The sequence below is a fragment of the Carassius auratus genome, chromosome 1 (genome assembly GCF_003368295.1).
Source record: "Carassius auratus strain Wakin chromosome 1, ASM336829v1, whole genome shotgun sequence".
Classification (NCBI taxonomy): domain Eukaryota; kingdom Metazoa; phylum Chordata; class Actinopteri; order Cypriniformes; family Cyprinidae; genus Carassius; species Carassius auratus.
Window position 1 is genome coordinate 13,162,867 of NC_039243.1, and position 20,076 is coordinate 13,182,942.

The following is a 20,076-nucleotide window of genomic DNA, read 5'->3' on the forward strand; positions in this document are numbered from 1 at the left end:
AGGTATAAACAAATGCCAGAAAAGGGTTATAAAGTTTCTACTCTCAGTTTTGTTTGGGGGGAAATTATAAATGAATACAGTTAGGCAGTGTTTTATTATATATATATTTTATACTATTTTGCTATACTGTATACCAGCTTAAAGTGATAATAGCATGGATTGAAAAAAAATAAAAAATAAATATATATATATATATATATATATATATATATATATATATATATATATATATATATATATATATATATATATATATATATATATTTATTTATTTTTTATTTTTTTTCAATCCATGCTATTATCACTTTAAGCTGGTATACAATCCATGCTATTATCACTTTAAGCTGGTATACAGTATAGCAAAATAGTTACAACATGTTCTTACCAGCACCATGCATAGGCCCTACCATATTCAATAATAAATAAAAAAAATAAAAAAAATCCATAAATTAAGGAGGTGATTTCTACTCTGTTAGATGTTGAAGTTTAATGATCCACTATTATGATGTCAGATAAATTAAAACATTTCCAGAATGACAGAATGTTCTTTTGCAATTATGAATGCCAATTTAATGACAAATGAACATTTTTAAAAGGCAGTGGGTCATAATATTATATATACTATACATATGTTTAGATGATTTTGTTGATGCTGAAAGTTGCTAAATATTTTTCACAGTTCTTTATTACAAGTTGCACTGTGTAAAGCTGCCACCTAGTGTAAAGAACAACACACAAACAAGCAGGGAGCATGAATATATATATATATATATAACCTGTGATGAACCTTACATTATGTACTCATTGTTCTTAATGTCAGGTGTCTTCTCTCTGTATGATATTCTCTCCACAGTATTTGGGAGCGCTGTGTTCCGTTACAATCAATACCAAAGTGCTCAGCTGGTAGCAGTTGCCAGGCAACGAGGACGCGTATCCCTGGTGACGAAAAACAGTGTCGTTGAAGCAAAACAGGGATATTATTATGTGTGTTACAGTTCATTAAATACAAAACAACAACATTTTGCTGAGTTTTAGAGAGGACCGACAAACGACCACAATGGAGGTAACTTATGTTCATCTGCAACTTTTGCCGAACTGTGGGGAGACATAGTACTAGATCTTAGAAAAAGACAGCTAAAATGTAGCGTTTGAGATGCTAATATGTAAATTAAGTTAGCATCTCAATCACTATATTTTTGCCGTGATCCTAGTGATATATGTTAAATATTTATTGCATTAAACTGAAGAATTTCAGTGTTTTGAGTTGTTACAGTAGAGTGGAAAGCCACGCTTTTAAAGTTCTACTATCCATGCTAGATGAAAATAGCTAAAATATACAATTAAATTATTATATTTTATAGGCTATACAATAAAATGCACATAAAAATACAAAAACCTTTACTGGGTCAGTTTTATGGACACTATTCTTATGAGCCTTTCCCATTTTGATTGATTTTTTAAAGTACGTTTTTGTACTACTGTCAACATTGTTGTGAACATTAACAACTTGGTTTATGCCAGAGTCCTTTTAAGAGTATTCTATAGTCTTTGTTTATGCTTTGTGAAAACATATAAAGTGGTACACATGTTTGTAATGCCATTTAAAACAACACAATGGAAATTTTCCAGAAAGTGTCCCACTTGAACTGCATTCATTATTTGCTGTACCCTTTTAATAACACAAGCATACAATCATTTATTTATTTATTTTACAGCAGAAATTGCAAATTGAAAACTAATTATAAGACTTAGTCAGTTCCAGGAAACAGTTCTTCTGCTTCGACAATTATGTCTTTTTCTGCCAAAAAATAAATAAAAGTAAAAAAAAAAATAACCTCAGGCCTTTTCACCCCAAAAATCTTTGGTGAATGTTTAATTGCTAAGAGATTTGAAGTAATGATTTGAAAGAATGATTGGCCACAATCAATTAAATGAATATTTAGATGGATTAGGCAAAGCATCAGTCTATAATTCCTTTCATTTTTTTTTCTGTGTTGGTTTCTCCATGAAGCCTGTGAGCTCTCCAACAGCTGTATTAAAACCAGCACCTGCTGCTGCCTCTTTGTTCTTTGTGTTTGATCATGTATTTCAGTATGTCATCAGCAGTGCTACTGCAGACTTGCAAACTGTTACAAATCTGCCAGACTCTCTTCAACTCTTTCAGACTCTCTTCAACATGCACACTTTCAGCATAGTTCCGAAGTTATCAGACAACATCTTCTAATATCTTTTACATGTTCTGATTTTCAGACTGAGGACAGCGCATTTGAAACCATGGAAAAGGACATAGAGGAGGTTTTAAACGAGTTATCAGGAGACGACAAATTAGAGAAGTTTCATGTGGAATATGAGAAGATCGCCAAAGCCCTGCGCAAGTCCCACGAGAATGAAAAGAGACTGATGTCCAAATGCAGGGAGCTGAACGCAGAGATAATGTCCAACACCGTCAAAGTGTCCACAGCCATGAAACTAGCGGATGAAGATCAAGCCACAATCACCTCCCTTAAAATGGTAGATTAGCCTGAAATGACCGCACTCTAAAATGGACATTGTGCTCATTTGTGTCTTCAAAAATAAACACGATGACCTCTGCATGATGTCCTCTTATATGCTAGAACATTAGACCTAATTTAGAGCTGTTTCCACATCGTTTGCCTTAGCAAATTATCTGTTTATTTTACTGTCGCTTAGGAAATTGACAAGGCCTGGAAAATGGTTGAAGCGTCACATGCAAAGGAGTTGCAGGCAAAAGAAACGATCCAGAAACTAAAGGAGGATATAACCAGTCTCAATAAGCTTATTGAAAAAGGAGCTGGAGTCTCGGAGGGCCAAGAATACAGGTGAATGATATACAACATTATGTTTTGATTGCACTGGCCTTCAGAGGATCTTTTTAAGGTGTTCTGGTGGGTATGGGGAACAAAGCTTGTTAATCAACCTCTTTGAATGTGTCTAGCATGGGCGATCTGTTGAAGATCAAAGAGGACCTTACCAAGCAGAGAGACAATCTGCTGTCAGAGGTGGTGACTCTGCGGGAGAACCTCACTAAAGCCACTGATGCTCAGCAGGAGATAGAGGCTGAGAAGAACAAAGCCATGGACACAATTGCTCAGGTATTACATAAAAAACATTGTGTATGACACCACTGGGTCTTGTGATAACTTTATGCGAGGGTGCAGTGTACATATAACATGCAAGAACATTAAATCAAAAATATAATTGTCTCATTTTATCACTGGAATCAATATCAGCTGGGTTTTTTTTTTTACTCCAGTTTTCCCGATTTTAAGACTATGGAAACGTTTTAGTATAAATTAAATCATTTTTGCCTCAAATGTCCATCTGTGTCAGCAAATCAATATTTGAAATATGGTGTGTGGTGATTGTTACTCTTCAAACGTCTAAGAATAACTAGCAGTTTCTATCTTGGATCTTCATATGCTGTGAGAAATGGAACATAAATCCTGTGAATGTGGCACTTAAACTTGTACATTTGGACAGACTTGATTCCCCATCACCTCCCTGGCAAAATAAATCTTCAATTGTTTACTGTGTATAAAAAAATCAATAAGTGGTCTGACAAACCACTTTAAACTCTGAATGTATTCCATTTAAAAATTATTTTAATTCTGATTCTTATGATGTCTGAACAGTATGTCACACAGACAGACAAACATAGATAAATTTATATATAGATAGATAAATAGTGCCCTTTGAAGGCATTTGCAATTTATGCCATTTGGAACAAAACTGTCTCTCTGTCACAGCTCCAGCAGGACATCCAGGTGCGTCAGAATGAGATTCACCGGGAAACCAGGAGGAAAGAGAAGTTGGAAAAGGAAGTGAAGCAGCTTCAAACTGACCTGGAGTCCAAACATTCAGAGATTAAATCTCTGACTCAGCATAGCCAGCGCTTGCAAGATGATCAGCAGAAACTGGAACAACAGCTCCAGGAACACAAAGTACGAAACTCTGGTCTAGGGTCAGTGGGAGAGGGAGTGACATAAAGTCACTCTTACTTCATTTTAACTGCCAAAATCGTTGAAGAAAACTTTATTAAACAATAACTAGGACATGTAAACGTTACAAAAGTTGTATGTTTCTACATTTTTCAACTTTATGAACAGCATTTCCATTTGAGAATCTATCTAGAGGAACAGTTTGTGAGATTTAGCTAATATCTGAAGACATTTTTCTACTATTTTATCACACAGCATATAGGTTGGGAACAAACGTATACATGCATGCAGAACTTGCGAAAGTAATTTGTGTTCTTTCTGACAGCTTATAAATGAGAAAACCAGCAAAGAAATGGAACAACTCCAACATCGCAACTCTAAACTCCAGCAGGATAATGAACAAAATGGCATTAGCCTAGAGCAGTTCTCCCAACAGAACCAACAGCGAGCTTTGGACCTGAAGGTACACACACACACACACACACACACACACACACACACACAATCTTTAATTAGTTAACTAAATGAGGACAACCTATGGACTAATTATTAAGCACTATAAACCAACCTCTATAAACATTTTTTTTTTTTAAATAAGAAAAAAATATATATTTAATTTATTCAGTTGTTCGTTTTTCAAATGAAGATGCCTCAAAATGAGATTTCGCCATTTGAGATTTTCATTACAGCGTTATTTAGAATTTATTCATCTAGTTTTTCTAGTGGCGATCACTGATTGGTTCCAAATAATGTTGGTCATTTTTAATTTTAATTACATATACTTGTGTATATGTTTTGCATTTTACATTTGAGGCCAGGATTTCCTCAAAAGGAGGTTTGAACTAATTGAACTAAAGTCTGGGGACAATTTTGTCCTTACAGTATGCTTACAGAACTTCACCTCATTACTAGAGAGCAATACAGAATGATGCATACAGTGCTTGGCAGACATTTCTAGGCATCAAACTGTAGGTGCACATACTCAAATCTACAGATTTATGGAGCTGCCCTCTTAACATTGGACAAACATTTCTCACTCTTATATAATTAGAGCTCTAGAGGATGAAGGTTTCCATCCCTCTTCCTCTCCTGTCAGACTAGTGATGGATCTTTTCTGCTCGAAACTTCCGTCAGGCTCCCAACTGAGTCACAGTGGGGGTTAAAACAGCAAATGTTACATTAAATGAAATGCCCTGTATTCTCTTTGTTCTGCATTGTATTGTAGTGGCTCGAGTCTGGTGGGAGATCAGTGGGATGAATGCACCTCTCTGCAGGATAAGCTTAAGCTGTATTGTTAGGCAAAGTCAACCTGCACATCACTAGATTCCCATTTCTCATTTACTTGGTAGTGTTGGCACTCCCAGCTCTCCCTCTGAGTCAGTGTGAATGAGTAATGAGCGCAAACCTCATGTTGGCCACAAGGGGGCACAGTTTCAGCATCCTAGATCCCTCTTGCTTATTATACATGTACATGTGTTCAGCTTATTCTCCAGCAGTTATCTTCTTGTGTATCTATATGCATTTATATTAGTCAATAAGTCAGTTATTCAATTCACAGTGCTGATATAAACACATATTCCAAACAATATGCACTCCAAGCCCACAGAAGCATAAGTGTTTAAATGGCATGCAAAAATTATACAGTACATTTAATTTACTCTACCGTTCAAAGATGGAGGTCAGTATTTATTTATTTTTTTTTCAAACATGGTTTTGTTATATTAATAAAAAGTGCCAGTAAATAGTTTTACATTGATGTTTCTATTCAGATAATTGCTGTTCTTCTGAACTTCAGGTTCCACAAAAATATGGGGACTGTGTTCAACATTGATAAAAAATAGAAAATGTTTCCCAAGCACAAAATTAGCATATTATAATTATTTTTGAATGCGCCACTAATGGCAGCTGAACAATTACAGGAATAAATTACAGTTAACATATAATAAAAATAGAAAAAGTTATTTTAACAATGACTGTTTTTACTTATGCTTGGTGAGCATAAGAAGTCTATTCTTTCAAAAACATTAAAACATTTTACCAACCCCGAACTTTTGAACGAGAGTGTATATATTTGATTTTTTTTTTCTTTTCTGCATAAGCCTGGTTGTTTTTAACGAGTGCTGAATAGTTTGGGCTTCACATGTACACACACAGACAGTAATGGCGTGTGTCCTGTGTGCTTCAGATGAAAGAAGAGGAAGTAGCCCAGCTGAAACAGGAGATTGCTAAACTTACCAAAATGAGAGAGGGGGTGCAGCGGAGACTCAGACAGGTGGAGGAGCAGAAAGTGGAGGTGGACAACCAGAGAGAAACACTCAAGAATCAAATCACTGGACTGGAGAGAGGCAAGAAAACACACACTTCCCCACAGTTGAACTCTACAGCATAAAAGTGTTATTTAAATATGTATGAATATGAAATGCCACTGTAGTAAAATGAATTTCTACATTCATATAATTACACATTCAATCAAATCCTTTGCAATTCCACTGCTCTATTCAGATCTGTACTAGTACCACTGTACTAGTACTGTACTGTCCAGCCTAGATTATTTCAGGAAAATGCAGCTTTACCATCAAAGGAATAAACTGTTTTAAACTGTATTAGTATTTCACAATATTTATCGTTTACTGCTTGTTTGATCAAATAAATGCAGCCTTGGTGAGCATGAGATTTCTTTCAAAAACATAAAAAATCTTAATTATTCCAAACTTTATTCAACTGTTTGACTGAGACAGATTAATACTGCACATGTAGAACACAATTTTCGATTTCTGAATTACTGGTATTTTTGTGCAGCAGTGACTGTTGTGACAGCTTGCACAAAGAGAGTACCGTATTTTTCGGACTATAAGTCGCACCTGAGTATAAGTCGCATCAGTCCAAAAATACGTCATGATGAGGAAAAAAACATCTATAAGTCACACTGGACTATAAGTCGCATTCATTTAGAACCAAGAACCAACAGAAAACATTACTGTCTACAGCCACGAGAGGGCGCTCTATGCTTTCTTTGGTAGACTACAGGAGAACTGAGCAGCATCTCTGGCAGCATAGAGCGCCCTCTGGCGGCTGTAGACGGTAATGTTTTCTCTTGGTTCATTTCTCTCGGTTCATGTCAAATTAATTTTGATAAATAAGTCGCACCTGACTATAAGTCGCAGGACCAGCCAAACTATGAAAAAAAGTGCGACTTATAGTCCGGAAAATACGGTATGCAAAAATGGACAATTTGAAACTAAATTATGATGTTTTCAGGGAAAGAAACCTTGACTAAAAATTTAAAGAGGACTTGAGTTAAGACTTCTGTTTTCCACATCTGTTCAAAAGCCCTCATCTTCCTTTCTTTGTTCTCTTTCTTTTTTTTTTTTTTAAACTGAGGTAATAAGTTTTGAAGGAAGACAGAGCTGAGAGTAATTAGAATCAAACAATGAATACATCTAATTGATTTTTTTTCTTTACCCTGCTCTCCACATCTCTGGTTTTAATTTCCACTGGTAAATACTATCCTGTTCACCTTCTGTTCTTTCCCGCTGGTCTGAAAATCTAGAGGGCAGGTTTTTGGTTAGATAACTGTTGTTTACCAGGCGCAAGCTTCTTATTATTTAAAGTAGTAGTATTTAAAGTACTACATCAAAGCTGTTAAAGGGCAAATTATTATTATTATATTTTTAAATATGTAACTATCAGATGGTGTGTGTTTATATATATATATATATATATATATATATATATATATATATATATATATATATATATATATTAATAAGAGCTGTATTTACCTGCACATAAAACAATAACAAATTCAATTAGTGTGACAACTTTAATTTGGACAAATATTAATACAATTTGAAAATTAATTTTTATAAAACTTTCCTCAATATGAATCATGTAGAACAATCGGATTCATTAAAAAGAATCATACTTCTGGCACTAAATGATTATAGACAATAGTAAAGTATGTTTGATTATTGTAATAACTTTCTGTTTCAGAGAAATTTAGACATTTCAGATTTTATGGAAAGGCTTGTATGGTATTGCAAGCTTCATAAAAATTGGGAGAAGTTGACAGTTTTAAAATTGTTTATTTTTGCAAATGCTATGATACTCAGGCTAGTAATTAACTCTCATTCTAATTATGAAAATAGTCACAGGTATTTAATGACAGAAGTGTTGGTAATGAAATGAAATTTAATGTATTAATAATTTATTCTACTTTAAATGCATTTAGTTATGTAATATTATTATTTAAGTCATTCCATAGCATGTTGTGTAATTTTATATATGAATTTATTTTAATTTAATTTATTTTATATTATATATTATTACATATGGCCCATGCAAAATACGGTAATATTAATTTACATTTTTAATCAATTTAAATCTTTGACTTATGGACATTGTTGTTACTTTTATACGGTAGATAACTGGCCATGTGAAAAAAATGTCCAGTGTAAAATCTAGGCTGTGAAGCGAAACGGGTTGAAAACCACCATGTGCTTTTATGTTTCAAATATATTCAGTGTAAAGGTTTCGTCTTGTGGTACAGTAGTTTATGTATTAATATCTGTGATGCACACCTGCAGTGAATGACATATGATCTGAGTCTGTTCTTGAACAGATTGGTCTCTGGTCTTCCATCACTTACTTTTCCCACTTCTACACCAGTGCTCACCCAGTCTTTCGTCTTCCAACCTCTGTGACCTCTCGCCGACACCAGCATCCATTACCCTGATGAGACCCATGATCTGTCCATCCCAGCTGAGCATGTGAAGATAGATTTCTCAGGAGAGGTAGTGGATCCTAATGGCTTCAGCTGTGTCTGGAAGCAGTGTGCTAGATAGTGTAATGGTAAAGATCTGGTCTGCTAACTAGAATGCTGCATGTTGATCCATCAGCGTTGTGTCATTAAATATAGTACTTAGGTTGCTCCGGTGAGACCGTCCCTGTAAAGTTAGTCACTTTGAATCAAAGCATGTTCTAAATGACGAGGTCTGTGGAGTGCTGGTGCTTAACCTTAGTCTTATCTTGACACTATACAAGCTGCATTGCTCAGGGAAACCCTAAGGCCAATGTAGCTGGACACTTCCATCAGTCTCATCAATTATTGACTATCTGACCTGTAATCCAGAGAGCTTTGTCTGAGCAGGTTGTTAGTAGAATTGCTGAGCAAAAGACGGACTTCTGCGCTTCTTTGATGTGAGTGTGAACTTTCAAGTAATATTTTAAAATGGCTGTTTCAGAATGTTCTGTTGCTAGAAACTGTTTCCTGCTCTGTGTTTTGGAATCTATATAGTAGTTCTACAGCTGGCTTTGATTCAAGACTTTCAAGATCTTATACTAGACTTTAAGTGATGTCTCAACACTGTACTAAAAGATGATAAAACTATTACATGGTTAAATTTTTTTTTATTTGCATTAAGCATGTTTCTCTCTGCTGTCCTGTGATCCAATTAGAACACAATGAAATATATCTAACGTTTCGTATTTCTTGTGTATGGAAAATGTATGCACTTACTTTGCACTTAATTTATCGCAGTCTCCTTGATGCCATCTGTGCGGTTTGAGAAATAATCAGACTCGTCATCAAGCCAGTATTTTATAAAGAAATCCTCATATTAGTGAAAGTCTCCTGGCTCTGATTGGACGGTTCGAATGGAAGGTGTTTGACGGCTGATGGATGGAGCCAGAACCCTGTTGTCATTTTAATCGGGGTTTCCACAGTGATGGATGTTGTCATCTTAATCAGAGTTGGCTGGGTGATTGATGAGATGGGCTGTGACAGTGGGGTCGGTGAGCTGGCCGTCCAAGGAGAAGAGGTGGCAGGGTCATCGGAGGACAGAACATGGAATGGCCATTTCACATGAGAGCGCAGCCCCGCAACGTCCACTCATGCATGCCTGCTCACTGAGAGCCAAGACACGTCACCATTCCTTTCCCCTTTTTCACTCCTTCCCATTCTTTCCTTCAGTCTTTCCATGTCCCGGTTCTCTTTTCTACCTCCTTATGTCTGCAGCCATATAATGGGCTTTTTGAATTGTGTAATTATTTTACATTGGTCCTTGACAGAATGTGGAAAGTGCTTCTGAAAACAACCCTATTAGCACAAAGCCTTTCAAAAAGAAAAGTAACAATTAGCGCCGTGTCCTGCTGGCTTTGAAAAAATAATGAAGTATAATAATAAAGTGCTTTATTTCTCTGTTTTTCTTAGAAATGGAGATAGCAAAAAAGCAGATGGATACGGACAAGAAGGCTATAGATGAACTGATGCGGGAGAGGGACATCCTGAATAAGGTGTGCGGATACGTTTCTAATTTACTACTAATGTTTTTCTAAAAAAAGTCTTGAAAACAACCTCAGACAAAATGTACAAAATCGAACGAAACGTTACAAAATGTAATGAAACCACCCCAAAGAAATACATTTGGAAGGAATAAAATAAAGGGACAAAACCATGTCCTTCTAGGGCTGTCAGTTGATTATATATTTGTTAGCTTATTAATATAACTGTATTTATTTAGATTATCATTTGTGTTTAATAAATTAAGTATTAAATAAATATTAAAATAAATCACCCTCATAAAAAACGGTTTAAAATAGATTTATTTATCTAGTTTATGTAATTAATTAAATAAAATATTATTATTTGTATATAAAGCCCCTAAAACATTTATTTATTTAAATGATATATCAAATAATCAATCAAATGAACCACACACACAAGAAGCCATTAAAACCTTTATTTACTTAGATTATTGTTTCAGTAATTAAATAATATCTCAGATAATTAATCAAATTAATCACACATATTAAAAAGCCCCTAAAATGACTGTTTGTTTAAGATTATTTGATTAATTAAATAGTTTATCATATAATTAATCAAATGCATCATACACCAAAAAAAACCTACAACGTTGTTTTAGCTCTTTTAGTTTGATCTCCTGGTACTAAACGTTGAGTCTTTATTATATTTTATCCTAAAGGCTAATTTTCTGCAGCGGTTCTGGTTTTTCAGAGTTCTCATAGCTTCCCCACGCTGTTATGATGCACAGATGGATTTCAGAAAACAAGAGAAGGTGCACGATGTTTCTGCTGACATGCTGAATATTGCATTGCTATTGTGCATATGAAAAAAACATTATATTCATATTTAATCCAGAGGAGACACTCTGTCTCACAAACACACACACTGTAGCGTACAAACATGACTTTTGATATCATCTTGCCTTGGAGAGTCATTCCTTTGATCTACTGAACATCAAGACCTCACAGAATTAAACCATCCTATTCTCAAACTTGTTTTTTTTTTTTGGTCTATTTTCTTGCTAAGTATATTTACAAATTGATCTTTAGTGTAACCTCTTGTGTCTGTGTGCACGTTTTTGTTCCAGAATATGATCAAGGCGGCCAATGAAACGGACAAACAGCAGACTATTGTTAAGCTACACGAACAGTCAAAGAAGAGTCTGGAACAGGAGATTTTAAACTACAGGGACGAAGCCCAGAAACAGAGGAAGATCATCTACCAGCTGGAGAAAGAGAGGGATCGCTACATAAACGATGCCAGTGAGCTCACCAAGAAGGTACAGCAGACACACACACACACACACACACACACACAAACACTGCTCAGTGAGTGATCGAGAATGTCACCTTGAAGTTAATTTTGTTCATTTTTTAACCACATTTTGAATTTTTATGTTATCATAATGGTTTCTGTATTTTTCTTTTTATCGAAACAGAATGTAATAATTTAAAATGAGACAAATCAACTAAATAACTTTAAAAGAGGATAGAAAGTGAAATTGAGGACACAGGAAAGACCTACAAAATGACTATTAATTTAAAGATAATTACAAATAATTACAAAGAAGCAGCAAGAAACAAAATGAATGAAACATGGCATTTTAAAGTATAATGATTCTATCTATCTATCTATCTATCTATCTATCTATCTATCTATCTATCTATCTATCTATCTATCTATCTATCTATCTATCTATCTATCTATCTATCTATCTATCTATCTATCTATCTATCTATCTATCTATCATCAGGACATTGACTGTAAGACAGCGCCCCTTGTGGTAGTACTGGGAATGCAACACTTGATTGAGATGTGTATTGAATTTGAACCCATTTCAAAACGTCACAAATTCAATCTAGCTTGTGTTGCTTGATGTATTTACAATCGTACTAGCATAAAGTATGTTTTAGGCCTAAGAGAGAAAAATATTCCAAATCTCCTCACATTTCTTTCTCTTGTTATGTTTTACTTTCTAAGAGTTGTTGAAAGCTGAGAGTCTCTTGGTTTTTGTCTTGTAATCCCTGAAGGCATTTCTTCACTCTGTAGTACTTCATGCTTGTGTGAGTTACTGATGACTTTATAATACTGTTGCTATCACAACAGTATGTTTGTGTGTGTGCCACTCTATACACACTTCAATGCAGTAACTGTTTGGCACTTATGGGCAGACTTGCTTATGTATAATGGGCAACTATCAAGTTAAATCAAGCGTGCTGTGAACAACATAATTAGAGAACAGTCTGACTAAGTCTGATGCTCATCTTGTTGTAATTACATGATGGTATTTCAACTTTATATCAATAATCTAGATTTCTTAAAGGGCCAGTCAAGCTAAAATTTTAATTATTTTATAATTTACTGAACTCTGTCATTGTATTGAAAAAAAGGCAGCATGCCTATTCTACCTTAACTTTTGTTTTCCACTGATGAAATGTCATATGGGTGAGTAATGACAGGATTATTATTTTAGGGTGAACTATTCCTGTAAATGAATTATCTCACCATGATTTTTTATATGAAAGGATATTCCAGGCTATTTTCAATAGGAATTGCAAATTGTATTTTCGATTGTGTTTTCTATGTGGAAGCATAAATTGTGACATATTCCAAACACAATCGCGAATGCACAGTGACTGCCAAATTTCAAATGGAAAAGCAAAGTTAATTTGCAACTATATTTCCCATGTTTTACGAGTCATGAGCCTGTCATATTTAAAAAGCAAAATTGGTTTTTCACATCTCTCTGTCACACATGTAGCCTACCAAAACTCAGATGGAATCGCAATTCCTTTAGCATTAGAATTTCCGATGCCTTACACAGAAACCTGTCAACCAGTGTCGGGGGCGGGGCTATACTATGGGGTGTTTGTATTGGGAAATGACATCACTCACAGATTATTGTGCCAAATGCTTTTAACAGTGGAGGTAATTGGTAAAGGCACCACTAAAGACAGCTGGTAATCCGCTAGATGTGTGTGAATGAACTGATCATACAACACAGGTCTCATTATATTCTGGCAGCTTACATAATTAGTAATTCCGTAATTTTTACCCCATATTAAGTGACTATCCTCTGCAATCGGCAGGAGCCACAATGGACAAGATTTGCAGTTGTGTTTAGATTATGTTACAGTTTATGCATCCACATATGGAAAATGCAATTGAAAATAAAAATTTTAATTCCTTTTGAAAATAGCTCGGAATATCCTTCCATACTTTTATAAGAGATCTTGTAACATGAGAAAATTACAGTTCGGTTAACGTGTCACCTGCTGTTCTCAATTAACATGTCATTCATTCATTTAATTTAATTAATGTATTTTTGGAAATAAACATAAACAAAGTATTTTTAAGATGACTGATTGGCCAGATAGAGACAATTAGTAAGCCATTTAATTTTCTTTCTTTCTTTCTTTCTTTCTTTCTTTCTTTCTTTCTTTCTTTCTTTCTTTCTTTCTTTCTTTCTTTCTTTCTTTCTTTCTTTCTTTCTTTCTTTCTTTGTTGTTATTGTTGTTTTCAGGTTTATATTCAGCTCCAGGCACATCCTCTAACTCTCTTTCTGTCTCAGACAGATAGGACTAGACATAATATATTCCACATAATAGTCTTCCTATTTCTGTGTAAGCTAGCTGCATCATCCTTTGAAGATCTATACTGTAAAATATTGCCAGTTTCATGCAGTAAAATAATCAAAACTCTTGTCTGTTTACATGTTCCAGACTTATCTATATATCTGTCTGTCTGTCCGTCCATCCATAGTCCACAGTAAAACAGACATGCTGTTTCTAACTAGAGATTCATCCATTACTCTCGTCTCACACACACAAACACTTCAGTTTTCAGCTCCATGGCGGTTGTGCTGCAGAAGGGGTTTATTTTGGAACAGCTATCACAGTTTCCTAGGAACCAGAGGCTATTTGAGACACAACATTGCTTTCATTTATTCAGCATTGCTAACATTTGCTTTCTTTCAGAGGGTTTTATTTGAAAAGTTAATAATCTAATTCCAGGTAAATAATGCGCAGCCGCAAGCATTAGCAAGGCCTCGTGTTGAAAAAGCTCTTAGCTAATGGTTTTGAGATTTCCTCTTGAAAGATCTGACTCCACACTGTAGCTTGCTAGTACTATGCAGAGAATAAACATTCTTCTGATTTAAAATAAGAAACATACTTCAAAAGAGTAGGTTTATAATGCCTGAAGAAAGCTATTCGTTAGCATCCCATTCAGCTGGTATGCCATCTTTCTTCTCAGTTCTTGGCCCAGAAGATTTTGAGTCAATCCATGAAAACAGAGTGATATTAAACATAAACATTTGCAGCATTACCTCTTTACCCCTTCATGCAGTGTTATTTAGAAAACCGTTGTTAACTGGATTTGCAGATTTTATTTTAAACACAAATCTGTAGATCTTTAGTCTGTAATTTTGTATAAGGGCAGCACATATCTCCCCCAGACTGTCTCATTACATTCAACCAATGTTCCACAATCATTAATGGCATGTTATTTATTGAAAACCATTAGGGCGATCGTCCTTTACTCCTGAATCATAAGACAGTTCAAATTTCTTAGCATTTTATTGATGAACCTTTAAATAATAAGAGCATGCATGTTCTCGTTAATATCTGTACATGAGAAAGATCATTTGAAAACGTTATGTGAGCAGTCAATGTAAAAGCTATGTGATGAAGCAAGGCCTATGTGCAAATAGAATCTGGATATATAATCTGAAATTTTTTTTTCTATAAAAAAATGTTTTTTCGTGTACTAGTAGATATAGACATGTAATGTAATTTTTTTTCTTTTTTAACATCTTCTAGGGTGGATTGTTTTGACATCTGACATGAATGATGATGGTGCTCCACATAATCACCCAGCGGACAGAACCAATGTGTTGTCCTACAGAATGACATTTAAGGGGATAAAACAGTATGACTTTTGCTAGGTTTAGATCAGTGAATTTAGCTAGATTTATAGAGGAGATGATGGAGAAACTATACTGTGTTCACAAGTTTTGATTTATAAGGCCCTGCAGCTGACTATGAATTGTGAGTTGTTGAATTTACGGGAAGTGACTGGCATTATGTTCTCATGCATTGGTTGATTATATACACCCTATTTTCAGAAGGGCTGAGAATTTACAACCAGTGGGTTGATCTGACACATGCACCTTTCTTTATCTCTGCAGACACAATGTGTTTGGCTTACATGTCTGAAAGCTTTTGTCAAAAACATGAGCTATTTAACCCTAGCACATGTGAGTTTGAATGGGATGGCCTTGGACACATTCTGCTATCAATTTAATGCAAAAATCCCTTGCATTTTGCTAAGGACTGAATACTATTTCTACCAAACCCCACTGAAACTATATTTGTTCTTTGTTAAATGCACAAGGGGAAAGGTTAACATGGATTGGCAACTATTCAGACTGCAGTGAAATTCAATAAAGGCAAGCTGTTTGATTCTCTAAACTTCTCCTGATGTGAATGTATCTGAGTTAAAGAAAGCAAATCAAAACAAGACATATGGGGAAAAAGGTAAAGGCAGTTCAAGTTTGTATTTGCACCAATGGAAGGTTGCATAAACTCTCGATGAATATAACATAAACACCATTCCAAAATGTTGGCAGAAAGGCTATATGAAACAGCAGGGAACAATATGATGTTGCCTCACATTTTACCCTGTTTTGATCAAAATCTATGGGAGGTTTCAAACAGAGCTATAGACTAGTTGTGTTTTTCCTGATCTAATCCCGCTGTCTCTGTCTTCTCAGGTTCTTGAGAATATTGAAGACATTAAACTGAAGGAGATGCAGATATTTGAGTATAAGAAGAGAATCGCAGAAGCTGAAACGAAACTGAAGCAGCAACAGAACCTCTACGAGGATGTCAGGACAGAGAGGAACCTCTTCAGCAAGAACCTGATTGAGGCCAAGGTAAGTGTATATGTGTGTTTATAGAACTTCATCTTACAGATCTGCTCCCCATGAGCATGAGAGCAGAAGTAGAGGCTAGTAGATCCATGGGATGACGTCTTTGGGAAATACGGCCCACGGTAGCTTGCGTAAATTGGCATTAATCTTTGTCCAGGAATTCTCCCCATATGTACGAAGTTGGAAATAGTAGGTAGCCTCCCTTCTGAGCAGACTTAGGCCTGAAACTACAAAAGTACATGAATGCAGGTGCTTCTAGCTAGGCAAACTCATTTTCACGCATCGATGCATTGCAAAATGTGTCTGAAGGCAGTTCAAAAAGCAACACAGGTTATATTCTCAGCATTGCCGTGAGGAGCTCAATGGAAAATTACTCAATAGTGTGAACTATCATTTTCTATAGTCACTTTTCAGGTCCGCTATACTGTCATGGTTTGAATGCCACTGTTCAGATCTACTGTTACAAGGAAAATTTTGCCAAAATTATGTTATTGTTCACCCCGTGTCTTTCCAGTATGTTTCTGGCTTAATTAATCCATGCACTGATACACGTGAAATCAAAATTTGTGTGGATTTTAGTCAATGTATATTAGCTTTGAAGCTATCTGTATGCTACTGTTCTCATAAAAACCTAACATTTAGCATATACATTACTGTTTGGGGTTGTTTTCAAAAGAAATCTTGTGTTCACCAAGGCTGCATTTATTTGATCAAAAATATAGTAAAAGTTTAATAGTAAAAATATTATTATTATTAAAAATTATATTTTCGTTTTTCACGTAAATGTAATTAATTCCTGTCCTGTATTTTTAAAGATTCTTTGATGAATAGAAAGCTCATTTATTAAAAAACATTTTTTTTTGTAAAATGATATATGTCTTTACTGTTACTGTTCAATCAATTAAAGCTGCAGTAGGTAACTTTTGTAAATATATATTTTTTACATATTTGTTAAACCTGTCATTATGTCCTGACAGTAGAATATGAGACAGATAATCTGTGAAAAAATCAAGCTCCTCTGGCTCCTCCCAGTGGTCCTATTGCCATTTGCAGTTACGGACTGCTCCCGGTAAGAAACAACCAATCAGAGCGGCGGTCCGTAACTTTGTTTGTGTTCAAAATGTAGAAAAAGGTATATAATAAGCGAGTACACCATGAATCCATTTTCCAAACCGTGTTTTTGGCTTGTCCTGAATCACTAGGGTGCACCTATAATAAGTGTTTATATTCGGACTATTTTAGATTGCTTCGGGGAAACCTGCGGCGGAGTAACCCAGTACCTTTGTGATTCTTCATAGACATAAACAGAGAGAAGTAGTTCCTCCGCTACGATGTTCTTCTGCAAGACGCAAGCAGTTCTGTTTATTAACCGCTAGAGCGTCAAAGGTTCCCTACCGCAGCTTTAATACTACTGTACTATAAATTTAATGCATCCTTGGTGAATACTACTACTACTAATACTAATACTCTCAATGATCCCAAACTCTTTAACAGTAGTGTGTATGCATACATTTCCAAGATTTTTCGTCCAGGAAAATGGACCAATACTCATCCTGCACCACACACATTTTTGTCCAATCAAATTCTCTTCAGAATGAGAATGTTTTGCATCCAAATGCCACTTTGCAGTCTGCTAGCAAATCATTGTTCATGGCTGTGATGTGACCAAAGTCTCATGGCTGTTTTTTTGGCCAAAATTTTATGTATCAACAGAAAAATATGTCAGCACAGGAAAGGAAACTGCACTTGGGGTCTTTAAGAAACAAATGAGAGAAGCCATTAAAACTGCAGTATGAAACTCAAGTATAAGACTGATTTTCAGATCCATAAATGAATGGCTTTTGTTGTAAGCTTTCAATGATGACCCAATCATGTTGTGTCTCTTTCTCACTGCACTAAAGAATAAGTGTGTGTTTTGAGTGTGAAAGTTCTAGGGTGCTTGTCTATTGGCGATGTTTCACAAACCTCCCTGTGTTCACTTCTAGGATCAGAATGCTGAGATGAAACGCAAGGTTAAAATCGTGAACCACATGTTCGAACAGCTAAAAGATGAAATCACCACAAAAGAGGTGGCTATAGACAAGGAGCGCCAGGAGTTCCAACGCGTCGAGAGAGAAAGGGAAAATCTCAAGGTAACCCATTTCATCCTTTACTGCCACGTCTTTACTCGCCCTCTTAGTTCTGTAAACTTTCAGATCTGACATTACTATGCCTGCCGAGTATCCTTACTAGGCATGATGGGACTCGTTTCCAGTTAAGAGATTTGTCTGTACACACTAAATGTGAAACTAATGCACAACTTTGGCTACTCAGTGCAATTGGCAGAAATAGAAACCATGCAAAATCGTTTAATGGCATTATATTAAAATACAATAAAATAAAATATAATTTAATTATTTATAATTAAACAAATAATTCTATATAATTGCATAAGATACTTAAGAATTATTTATAATAAAATATAATAATTATTTATAATAAAGTATATTAATTATTTAATAATTTTTTTTCTTCTCTAAACGCAGTGATAGACTGGTCACCGTCTTTATAGGTGCTCGTTTGTGGTGCTTGATGTGACCAGACAGCATTAGAAAAGGAGGAGATAGTTTTCATAATCCTTTCATTATTACTTTCCAGATTTTTGTGCTTATCAAATACAATGGCACGTCCCTGCTTTTCTCCATCATGCGCTTTCAATATCACCCTCACTGAGGATAATATTGGAAAATATAATATGATGGCACAAAAAAAAGGAACGAAATAAAAGAAAACACAAAAGATCAGAGGGCTTTGACTTTATGCACTTTCAAATTCAACATGTGACATGAAAGACTTAATGAATATGTAATGTTTTTTGGTGGTTATTGGAGTTGCCAATTATACATGACATTGTTCTGAGGTATAGACTGATGGATGTGGCCTGAGTGAGAGAGAGAGAGAGAGAGAAACAGCTTGACTGTTTGATTGCCCAGCAGTTCTATATGGCCGACTGATTCCACAGATCTAAAATATCCACTAAACCTGGCAATGTTATTCACATACAGTATTTGTCATAGGTTCAGGAAAAACATTCTCATATCATCAATATCCCAACTTTTAGTAAAGAGGATTCAGAATGTGCAGTTGGGGGTTACATAGCGCCCCTAAACATTTCCTAGCGATGCTCATGTTTTGGTGATTTTGGGTTAATTCTTCCATTTTTAAAGGGCCAATCTACTTTCTACAAGATTTTATTGTTATTTATTTATTTATTTATATTGATGTTGGCCCCTGTTTTGTTGTTGCAGAGATTATATTGAAATTATATCCTCAAATTAAAATGACTTACATTTAAGAGGCATGTAAATGTTTGTGTATAATCAAATCGCTAAATGTCCCTAAAATAACAAAAAGTATGACTGTTAAGTGTAGATCATTGAATTATAGTCACTTTCTGTGTTCATGTTGGTTTTTAAAGGCTTTTAGAATTTAAAAAAAAATGTTTTGAAAAAAAGAAACCAACATAAAACCTCATATTTTCGGACCCTACTTTATGTTAATATCTGGAGCATGGTGAAATCGCTCCGTCAGCCTGAACAGATTGTTTCAGAGGAGTGTGGTCCAGTGGTCCGAACAGATGGTTTCAGATGGGAAGGTTCCTCTTTGCATGGGCTTGTGGCGTTTTGGACAACAACGGGTGGAAAATTTCGTCTTGCACAGAACACAGATTATGAGCTGTCTCAGAACTAAACAGATCCATGGATAACTGACAGTCTGTTTTGATTAATCCAAATGCTGGCTTAGGAAGCGTATAGTTAAATGGTTTTAAACATTCTCTCCTGGTATCTGACTGCGTTAAGCTCTGATGAAGATCCTTAAAAGATCATTCTGGGTGAAATATG

At 35.2% G+C, this 20,076-nt stretch overlaps 1 protein-coding gene across 1 annotated transcript in view; it reads left to right on the top strand.

Annotated features, from left to right (window-relative positions):
- The first annotated feature begins 925 nt into the window (after nt 1–925).
- The window catches only part of LOC113109067 (cilia- and flagella-associated protein 58-like), a 47,193-nt gene continuing 28,042 nt past the window's right edge, over nt 926–20,076 (top strand). Inside the window, exons 1-11 of the mRNA XM_026272605.1 lie at nt 926–1,063; nt 2,251–2,511; nt 2,692–2,840; nt 2,957–3,113; nt 3,768–3,962; nt 4,285–4,422; nt 6,145–6,304; nt 10,171–10,253; nt 11,351–11,542; nt 16,037–16,198; nt 18,181–18,327. Of these exons, the coding sequence (XP_026128390.1) occupies nt 1,058–1,063; nt 2,251–2,511; nt 2,692–2,840; nt 2,957–3,113; nt 3,768–3,962; nt 4,285–4,422; nt 6,145–6,304; nt 10,171–10,253; nt 11,351–11,542; nt 16,037–16,198; nt 18,181–18,327 (1,650 nt within the window). The 5' untranslated portion in view covers nt 926–1,057. The remainder of the gene's footprint in view (nt 1,064–2,250; nt 2,512–2,691; nt 2,841–2,956; nt 3,114–3,767; nt 3,963–4,284; nt 4,423–6,144; nt 6,305–10,170; nt 10,254–11,350; nt 11,543–16,036; nt 16,199–18,180; nt 18,328–20,076) is intronic.